This window comes from Castanea sativa, chromosome 11, assembly GCF_040712315.1.
Source record: "Castanea sativa cultivar Marrone di Chiusa Pesio chromosome 11, ASM4071231v1".
Lineage (NCBI taxonomy): Eukaryota > Viridiplantae > Streptophyta > Magnoliopsida > Fagales > Fagaceae > Castanea > Castanea sativa.
In genome coordinates this window covers 62713950-62725396 of record NC_134023.1, presented here as the reverse complement: position 1 = coordinate 62725396, position 11447 = coordinate 62713950, and the positions used below count along the sequence as shown (strand labels likewise).

Sequence of the window (11447 nt, the reverse complement as noted above, 5' to 3'; positions counted from 1 at the left end):
GTGGTGTGTGCAACTTGTACGTGTATGAGATACTCACAAGGTGATATGTAGATAGAAAATAAGCACAATTTCTATATTATTAATCACATAAGTTTGAAAATTACTATCACCTAAAGAATTAAATAATATAACTCCCACATCTCCTAGAAAACACACTTGCAACCATGCAGGTTTTTTTTTTCTTTTTCTTTTTCTTTTGAAGAATATTTTTCTTTGTTTTTCATTTTGCTTTTTGCTTCTTTTTACTAATGTACAATAACATCTTAATAATTTTGTTGTGCAAGTGCTACACCTTGCCACGGCTTTTATGATTTGCACACAAATGTTCATAATTGGCGAGTAACAGTGGTGAGATTATTATTTATGCCTTTCTCCTAGGATTTTTTAGTCCTTACAATCAAAAGTTTGTGACTTCAAAATTAAGAGCATGTGTTTAAAAATCATAAACAATGCACACAATATAAGCACTACATAGCAAAAACTAGCAAAGTGCAAAAAAAATAAAGTTTATCAAAGCTAAACGAGGTACACAGTCATGAAATGTAAATTTCATAGGCCAATCTCAATTACACATTTTGAAGATGTATAATACCAACAAAAAGAAAAAAAAATCTGACTCTCTATTTTTTTTTTTTAAATTGAAAAACATAAAACAAAACAAACCTAGAATGCAATGTATTAATGTTATGCAAATGCAATCCTAAAGAAAAACAAATTTTGGTCACAAGAGATAGAAAGAATTAACACAAGAACCATGTCAGACAAATTCACTAAGGTTGAGTCTTTTGCATCCAAACCTTTTTAGATGCAAACTTGGAGTTGGGATTTCTATTTGAATTTACCCTAATTTCAGCTCCAATATTGGTATAAAGGTTAAGAACCTTCACCAACTCATGAATGAGTGCTACATAATCTTGTGCTTTTTGCACAGGCACTTTTTGTTTGGAAAATTGCTATAAAGCTTGCAACTTAAAGCAATTTGGTCTAGTATGCCCAACTCCACCACAAAAGTGACAAAACCACTAAGGTTTGTGGTTTTCTTGCTTCTAGATTGATTAGGATTCTTAGATTTAGACTCACTCAAATCTACCCTAGTTCTTGTAGAAGTTGGAACTACATCCTTATGTGCCTTAACTTCAAAAAGAGTTGGATGAACAAACACTTTCAAACTCATGATTTGAAACTTCGTCATCACTCAGAGTAACAACCATAGCTTTACCTTTTGACCTCAAGAAAGTTGGACACTCAGATTTCAAATGACCATAACCCTAACAACCATAACACTATTGTCCCAAAGAACTATTGGAAGATTGACCTACTTTATCTTTTGATTTTTCAGCATTTTTGTTTTTGGCAGTGTCATTTTTCTTCACATTCTTAGTGTCAACATTGTTTCTATTTCTTGCCCTCCTATTATTATTCTTCAGAAAATTTCTAAAGCTCTTAGTAAGATAAATAATCTCAGTAGATGAGAGTTCATCATCAAATCCACAATCATCAACAAATTTTAAAATCATAGATTTGGATTTATTAGATTTTGGTAAATCAAATTCATAGGACTGAAGAGTTCTTGCAAGTTCATCTACAAGGATAAAATCCACATCTTTACTTTTAGTTATGGCAATCACTTTAAGTCTAAAATCATCAATCAATGATCTAAGAATTTTCCTAACAATTTTAGGTTGATCATATATTTCACCCAAATTAAAAGCAGAATTGACAATATCATTTAACTTAGCATAGAATTCATCAAAAGATTCATCATCAAACATTTTAATACTTTCAAATCTAAATGTCAACTACTGCAGTTTATTGATTTTTACTACCTCAGTGCCTTCATGCACAGTTTGCAAGATGTTCCAAGCAGTGTGAACAATCTCCACATTTAAGATCCTCTTAAATTCTTCTATAGAAACAGCATTGAATATCACATTCATATTCTTACTATTAAAGCTTACTGCTTCCTTTGGGGCAGCAATCCATTCACTAACAGCAGTGGTTGGTCTTTCCCAACCATTCTCAACAAACAGCCACACTTTCTCATCAATGGATTTCAACGAGACTTTCATCCTAACCTTCTAGTAAGCATAGTTATTTCCATCAAAGTGTGGAGGGATCATAAGAGAGTGAACGTGTTCCATGACAGCAGGGGTCAAGGATCAACTCTAGGTTAAGAAACCTAAAAACAAGGGCTAACCCGCTCTAATACCACTTGTTTGTTCGTTTAAACCCCTTAAACCAGATTGTTTAACCTAATGTATTAACCAAGTGATTACTTAGATTAATTATTCAGATCTAGGGTAAACTCAAATATATCATACCATGCAAAACAGCGAAAAATTAAATAACACCATGATATGATGACCTAAGAAAACTGATTAAACTAACCGTTTCAAGGTAAAAACCTAAGAAGGGTTTGACCTAACTATCCTCAAGGTAAAGTAAATCCACTATAAGAGAATTAAAGTTTTTACAATCAGATTTAACCATAAATCTATTGCTACCTAAGTAGTAACTTACTAACACGACCACGTGCAATCTCTTCTCGGATTTATAGCAACACAAGCTGCCTTACTTGTGACTTTGAGATCCCACTCAAAGGTTTCAAATCACTATCAATAATGATCTTGCTGTAGCAACTATGTTCTACCAACGCTTGATTGTAGTTCTTGCTCCGGTAGATTCTTGTGTAGTTGGAAGATACAAAACCTCTCAGATCTCACAAAGAGTAACACACATCTTCCAAAAAGTCTTCGAAACGTGGATAGGGTTTCCCTTTTATATGTGGAGAAGTTTAGATGAAACCCTAAACATTTTCGAGGGCTTGGGCTTGTTTAAAATTCTACACAAAAAAAAAGTTGTGCTTGCGATTCTCAATCGATTGAGCCCAATTCTTGATCGGTCGAGCAAGGCAGAATTACAGACCCTTTTTCTGAACTCAACTAGACTTGAACCTTGAAACACCCACATTTAAGCATTGCCTAAAACCTAGACTAGACATGTTTTGTTCTCGATTTGCCAACACAATACAAATGTGATTCTAAATATTCAAATCTAAATCTTTAGAACCTAACACCCACAACCTCTATGTTTTCTAATATATGCCATTCATACCATTTTTCTTTTTCTTTTTTCTATGGTTTTGATTTGGAAGGCTAGTTTTGCTTTTGATTCACCACCAATCTCCTCTTTCATAGGTACCTTCTTTTCTCTTTCTTTCTTTCTTTGGAACACTAGCCATTTAGGTTTTTCTCTTCTTCTCTTTGGGTTTTTAGTTTTGGTAGATATATAGATTCCAATTGCTTCTTACTTTTCCCACTCCTACTTAGAGTTTTGATTTTTGGATTAGTTTATTATTATGATTAATCAATGGGAAATCCTTACCAAACAATCCGTTTACATAGGTTGTTGAAATTAAACATCTGTAAGCATCCTTCTATGTCAAAAATACAAGATTGGTAAACCCAAAATGTAAGCTCCTCGGGCATGTTGCTAAGCATTTTTCAACTACTTTTAATTCAGAGCAGGCCCATAATTTCATTGTTAGGCTGCAAAAAATGTCATTAGGACTAGGCTACGCAACATCTGTTTATGTTATTCCTGTATCTCTCTAGCTGATGTTACAAAGAAGTTGAGATTGGACTCTACAAAACTCTGTTGTTGATGTTGAAAGTATTGTGTCAAAGGCAAACCAAAATGGCAAAATGGGATCACCGCTAATATTGGAGTAAGAAAAATGAGATATTTGGTACCGGTTAATACCAATATACCGTTTTGAAATTACCACTAATTGTATATATTTATATATACAATTATTTATTTATATATTAACAAGTCAAACTTCATACAATTTAATGAAAATATTTAAAATTATAAACTCATATCTCATTTAATAAATATTTTTTTTTTCTTTTCTTTGTCATTTTCAAAATTGCACAACAATAGCAGTTAGTGTGTACAGTTCATAGTTGAACTTAGGGGAAAAAATGAAAATGGAAAAAAGAAAAAGTGAGTTAAGTTTGATTTGATGTTCACATGGGTCACTGACTCAGACACACAAAACAATAAAAGTAAAAAATAAAATAAAATTGTTTAATTAACCTTGTGTCAATAGACTCAGCACATAAAATACGAAAAGACAAGTAAAAAGAATTTGAAAAGGTAAATGAAATAGAACAGAAGAAAGAGGCATTTGGTATGGCCGTATGGGGCAGAAGAAGGGAGCTCGGAGAAATGGGATCAACTTCAACAACGTACTCGCAGTGGCAATGTGAGGGAAATAAATCAAAATATTACTGATATTTGATCTGTAAGCGAATTTTTCTTTTCTTTTATTCAGATTTGAAAGTCTTAATATTTCTCTTCCGAACCGGTATAAGTTTTTCGGCCAAAATATGATACTTGCTCCGGTAGGGCCGGTATAACCTAATATGACCTATATTTGAACCAACACGAAACAAATGTGTTTCTATACAAGTTTAGGTTTCGATAAGAAAAATACCAGCCATACCGGCTGATACAATACGAAATCGACTCCCTTTGTATTGCTAAATGAAAATTTTTCTGAGGTTGTACATACTTTTTTTTTTTTCATACCCTGGTGGTTCAACCACAGTTCAAAATAGTTTCCTACTTTTTTAGCATAGAATGGTTCTTAGGGTTAAAAAAACATATTTGTGAGAGGTTCTCGGTTAACTGGTTCGAACTGTACAATCCGGTCTGGGTTTGAAAATCATGCCTTCATGAAAAATAATACTTTTAATTAGGGTTTTGTTGTTTTCTTGATATTTTATCCATTTTAACTTTGATTTTGGCCCATGAACTATTGTTTTGAAGGTAATTTCATGATCTTTAAGATGGTAATAAATTTTTGTCAATCAAAAGGTCTTATCAAAACTTCAACTTTTTTACTAATCCTGGCTAGGGTTGTCAACATTGGTCAAACTTAGCCAAAGATAGAAAGTTTAGGATTTTGAGCTCTTGAATCATTAGAATGATTCATCCAAGGCCCCATTGAACAAAACAAAAAAAACAAAAAAAACCTTTTCCATGTAATACCACATTTTCTTTCACTTTTTAGTGCCTAAATTGACATTTTGGCACATTAATTGAAGGCGGAAAAAATATGGTATCAAAAATTATCACCAATAGAGTACCCTTTATCCAACCATGGGTGGAGCAATCATGAGATTTTTTCTTGCACAACCATAGGAGTCACCAAGACACACTTAGTAGAACCTTTACTCAAACATGGGTGGAGCTGATATAGGAGTCTTTCTCATTCTACTTGGTGGGATCAACCAAAAAAAATTGTCCTCAAACTATCGACTTTGGATACTAGTTTATAGGGAGAAAACACCTTGGAAAATATAACATATAAGGTCACCACTAAACCAATAATTTTAAGCCAATAAATTTTGGTCCAATTATACTATATTAAGCATCCCTTCTCATTAGTATCCAATGCGATATTTCACTACAAAACTAACAACACTATTCACACATGAAATTCCAACAGAATTTATTGTAACAGTGAATTTTGGAACTACAAAGACTAAAGTGAAGGTTCAAATAAACATCGAGTAACCTTTTATATTTTTGGATAAAATTCTAAACTGAACTTCTAAATTTTAACTTTTGTCATTTTAGTCCTTTAAGTTTCAATTTTGTCATGTCAGTCCACCAAATTTTAGATTTTATCAATTCAATCTTCCGTTAGGCTAACTATTGCCGTTTGCTAACCAAAACAACGCCATTTTGGGTTTTTTTATTAATTAAAAATTTAAAAAAAATTATTTAAAATAAAATTAAAAAATTTTATTAAAAAAAAAAAACCATAATCATTCCCCTGCCCCTGAAAACAAAGACTTGCAAGGAAAGTATACTTATCATGTTTCAAAGGATAAGATTGAGAAAGTCATTTGAGTCAGTTATGTATGTGCCTTTAAAGATGAATGACTACAATTTTAAGAATAGCAGTGTTTACATGTTATATGCTCATTCGCCTGCGAATCGAAGAGAAAGACAAGTTATAAGCAAAAGGAGATTGGGCTTACTGTGGTTTTATATGTGCTTATAAATGGCACACATAAACATTAAAGCGACCTGAATACGAACTGTGATTGCTGTAGATGGCCAAAGCAGTAGTTGGAGAGCTACCGCCTGAAGCAATGGAGTTGAGCGGAGTCGCTTGCCTTTCTCCCTCTCGGTTTCAACCTCTCTTGGTCTCACCCTCTCTCCCGATCTCTCCCTCTCCTCATCCTGATTTCTCGGTTTCTCTCTCTCCCTTTCCCCCTTCTTAATCTCTCACTCTCTCTTTCCCCCTCTTTCTTTTTCCCTCAGTCAGTCCCTCAACCCCCTAATTTTTTATTTTAGAAATCAGTGAGGCTAGGATATGGTGAGGGTAGTTTTTTTTTTTTTTTGTAATATAAGTTTTTTAATTCTGAATTAATAAAGAAAAAAGAGTCCAAAACGGCGTCATATTGGTTAGTAAACGGCAATAGTTAACGAAAGCTTAATGGAGGACTAAATTGACAAACCTGAAACTTAGAGGACTAAATGACAAAAGTGAAATTTAGAGGATTGAAATGACAAAAGTTGAAAACTAGTAGGTCAGTTTTGGATGTTAGCCTATATTTTTGTAGCACTTTTCATTTCAAGTCTTGCACAACTTATTAGAGAGAGAGAGAGAGAGAGATCATCTCTATTCTCCATTGACTCATAAATACCTTGGAAACTAGGAAGACTCTTGAGTATGAACTTTTATAAATAAGAGATACTAGTGATGAAGAAAGAGTGGAAGTTCTTCCAGAACTTCATTCATATGCTCATCCTCATTAAATTGAAGGAAAAATTATATTTTCTTCTTCTTGGGTGCTCCAATTGCTTATGCATTTTTCATCAAATTTCACATCCCAACTGATTTCTAGTGCTTGAATTTCACAACTCCTCACTATGGTTATCTAACTTGGACCTTTCTTGATCCAGTACAGGCACATATGCAATGCTATTAAACAAACGTAAGTGAGAAATTGTAGTATTCTTTCAGCTCCAAGCTTGCTATGTGGGGTTCTTCCTCGTACAATCCTTAGGTGAGATAATAATTGGACAAATAAACTGCAAGAGAGTAGGTTCATCCCAAACTTCTTTGGACATTCTCATGCTTTACCACTATCTACCATACATGTTGGGATTTGATTAACACCTTCATTCAAATATTTCAATTAATAATAAAAAAATTTGGTAACCCATGAAAATTAAAATGGCACCATCTAGTTGGAAAATGTCATTCTCACCATAAATCTACTAGATGACTAGATCTGATACCGTGTTTTTAAAGTTGGTGGGCCTTTACATAATCACATTCTCAGACACTAATACACCACATATAATGGAAAAGACACACTCTTAAAGCACAACAACAAAGATAGAATGAATTCAGAAGAGGATGAGATTTCTTAGTTTCAAATGTAATCTTAACTTCCACTATATTAAATTACATAATTTCAAAATTTTACTACTCCATAGAGACTCATTATTTTCATCAATGAATCAGAGAGTTTCAAATCACATAGGGCTTGTACGTACATTTGGTGTGACATGAAGAAAAGAAGAAAATAATTTTCCTCTTCTTATTTTTTTCCCTTTCTCATTAATTTTGAAATAATAATTTAAATGATCATGGACATTGGAGGCTTCTACCAGGACCACCAAAATAAAAGAAGTCTTCATGCTTTAAGAGATTATAGCAATTGGGTGCCGTAACGGATCTGCGACTGTTCCTGGGACCCCGAAGAACTTGTTGAGCGTCCATAACTTTGAGATTTTGGAAGAAACTAGCCCTATTGGTCGCTTCTTCAGCGAAATGGCCACTGCCCATTTGTGTTGTGGTGTGCTGCCCACCTATCTGTGTGTTTGTCACCTCTCCTCCCCATGAAACATAAGTAGCGCTACCAGCCATGATCGAGAAAAGGGAGGCTGGCCAATATCCCAATAGATACCTATGCGAAAGGTACAACCACCAGTCTCCACCCCCAAGATCGTCCTACCTCATTGTACATGGCATACAAATCAGTTTGTAATATTCTGAATTATAAATGAAGATATAAAGACTAACGAAAGAGAAACAAAAAATGAATCTTTTATGCAGAACAACATGGACACTTAAATTCACTGTCTTGAAAAAAAAAAAGTCAGGTAAAAATAAATTGTGTATAGAAAAAAAAATTGAAACTTTAAATTTAACAAGTTGTATATAAAAATAAATAAACCAAGAATAAATAATTTCAAACACACACTGTTACAACTAAAACCAAAAGAATTTCAAACATACAATGTTACAACTAAAACCAAAAGAATTTTCAAACATATCTGTAACATTTGTTACTTTGAATTTTTCTAGATAAAAAAAAATTACATATGATATGATCATATATGTATATCCAAAAATTAGAAGTATTTGATGATGTAATTAAATTGAAATATTGTACTACCTTCCAGATAAAGAAGTTGAGTGAATGCTGTTCACCACCATACACGGAATAAGGCGTGACGCTTGCCCCCACCACAATCCGATTGTCGACTTGAACAAAGCCAGGGCACTCTAGATTGTAGCAACCGGTTCTTCCATATCCATCACTCTGCAGCAATGATAAAAATAAATGTAAAAAAAAAAAAAAAAAAATAGACACTTTTCAAAAAAGAAACAATATTTTGAACGAAGTCAGAGAACAACATATTGTAGCAACATGTGTTTTGATATGAATCACTTTGCAGCCATGATTAAAAAAAAAGAGAGAGAGACTTGTCAAAAAAGAAACAATATAAACATGACTAGTTCTAGCAAGGAAGCCAAATATTAAAGCACGTACAGTCCAAAATATGAAGATATGAGTCTCGTAATCTTCATACATATCATGGTAGACCTGTTTCTCCACAAATAATTTGGAAAAAAAAATTATTAGTAATTCAATGTTTTGCATGTGCTTAAAAGAAAAGGTGATAGATGAAATTATATATACCATGATGCCAGCTTCAATTGTATCAATGACGTTACGATTATCAACACCTGCGATCCAGAATTGAGCCAAGCTGAACTCGTCTTGTGCCATGACTGCGGGGTTCCACACGTTGATTTCTGCATTCAATCCATAATACCTATCTCCTTCCTCCGAAATCTGACAATACTAGAAACTCAACCCAAAAAAAAACAAAGGTCGTGAATGTCAATTTGAGTCTTTCATTATAGGAAATACCATGAGCTCCAACCTATTAATTATATTGGTTAAAAATTAAGTTATACCTCATGGATACTTGTATCGGTCTCATCATGGATGGTACTGAGTTTTTTCTTACCATAATATGCCCTTAATAAATCTTTTTCTTTAGTTCTTCTTATGGGAATGGTTCCTTCTGGGCAGCTTCCATTCAAATGCCATGGCTGAGTAATTTCAGGCTTGGAGTTTGAGGAGATGTCGTTGCTCTCATCAAATGAAAACCCTTCTGGATAAGAACTGGGTCTCATCTATCGCATTCGGCATAGATACCAACGCAAACCCGGCCCATGCCACAATACAATAAGTATTAAATTATTTGTGATACCAAATGAAATTTAGTTAATTAAACTAGTCACCTTAATTGTGTGATTTTTTAACAAAGGATGATCAAAAGCTGGCTGGTTGTAGATATCTACACAATCGATTATATCTCCATCCGGGCTCTGTATCAGATACATTTTCTCATCACACACACATAGATATTAGTCTATATTCTTAGTGTTGTAATAAAATTACACTGTTATTGAACATTGGGGTCATGGAAACACCACAACCCACAAAAGTGAATGATTCTTTTAAGACCAAAGCTAAAAATACTATATAGAACACAAACATGTTATATGAAGTGATTAATAACCTCGATGGTTTTAAGAGCAGGCTTGTTAAGGCGTTTCAATTGCTTCCGAACCTCCGGTTTTGGTTTCTTACTAAAGACGGTGTTAGTGTCCCTAATTCCAATTCCAACTGATGACATTGGTGCAAGAAAGAACAAGCACAAGGCCATCTTTACTACCCTTGACCACATCCTCCCACCTCCACAAGGCGGTGCCATGAGTAACTAGCTAATACTCCAATCAATTGGCAGTAATATCTAGCTTTGGCCGTTCCCTTTGCAATACTTAAACATGCATTTGTTCATCCTCTTTATACTGTTCCACATGCTATTTATCAATGTATATTAACGATCACCCTATTTTTGGCCATGCCTAAATGAGACTTTGATTTTCTGTTTTACTTAAATTTTGTTAGCTCATGAGTACAAACTTCCTGTTAAATTTCCTATTAACTATCGTCATTGATCAAAATTCAGATATATATATAGACACACACTACTAGTGAACTCATATCAAAACTTTAAAAAAAATTATCAATTTTTGTGAAAAATTATGGTGTGAAATCGTACTCCTGGTTGCTAATTTTTTGTATACCCTACAGCATGTGTCATACTCAGTGACTAGATTTTTTAAGATTCGATATCATGGTAATTCACTAGTTTGACACATAATATTTAGCCTTAGGAATATTATAATTTTAATATATTGGATTTGAAAATCAACGTGTTAACATTCAAACTCAATATGAATGTTTCTAAAAAAAGCACAAAGAACAATAATTATAATAATTTATTTAATATGACGTTGATGTGAGTGCAATACTATTCATTGTCACGTTAATTTCTAAGATTTTGGTAGTAAATTTTTTTGCAATGGCGTATTAATGATTTTGCTGTCAACTAGGACTACGACAAACTAGATCATTCTGGCATACAAAGGATAAGACAATCGAAGTTTATCTGATATTAAGTCAGATGGTCTTACATTCAATCCATGAGGTGATAAAATACCTTAACAAGGGGAATGCTGACTCATATTACTCTACAATTGTCCTAATCAATCTGTCTGACTATATATGGTAAGTTCATCTTTTAGTAAACCTAGGGTTATCATAAACTTTGGATTCCTTAAAAATAGAGGTATTTTCCTTACCTGTTAATTTTGGTAAAATGGAGCTAATACTCGAATCAATTGGCAGTAATATCTAGCTTTGGCGGTTCCCTTTGCAATACTTAAACATGCATTTGTTCATCCTCTTTATACTGTTCCACATGCTATTTATCAATGTATATTAACGATCACCCTATTTTTGGCCATGCCTAAATATGAGACTTTGATTTATCTGTTTTACTTAAATTTTGTTAGCTTATGAGTACAAACTTCCTGTTAAATTTCCTATTAACTATCGTCATTGATCAAAATTCAGATATATATATATATATATATAGACACACACTACTAGTGAACTCATATCAAAACTTTAAAAAAAATTATCAATTTTTGTGAAAAATTATGGTGTGAAATCGTACTCCTGGTTGTTAATTTTTTGTATACCCTA

At 33.2% G+C, this 11447-nt stretch overlaps 1 protein-coding gene across 1 annotated transcript; it reads right to left on the bottom strand.

Moving 5' to 3' along the window:
• Positions 1–7678: 7678 nt before the first annotated feature.
• Positions 7679–10059, bottom strand: LOC142616898 (protein neprosin-like). Its single transcript, XM_075789652.1, has 6 exons — positions 9913–10059; positions 9632–9718; positions 9302–9523; positions 9021–9185; positions 8493–8639; positions 7679–8044 (listed from the first exon to the last, which is right to left on the bottom strand). The coding sequence occupies exons 1-6, from the start codon at positions 10057–10059 to the stop codon at positions 7679–7681; spliced, it is 1134 nt and encodes a 377-aa protein (XP_075645767.1).
• Positions 10060–11447: the final 1388 nt, after the last annotated feature.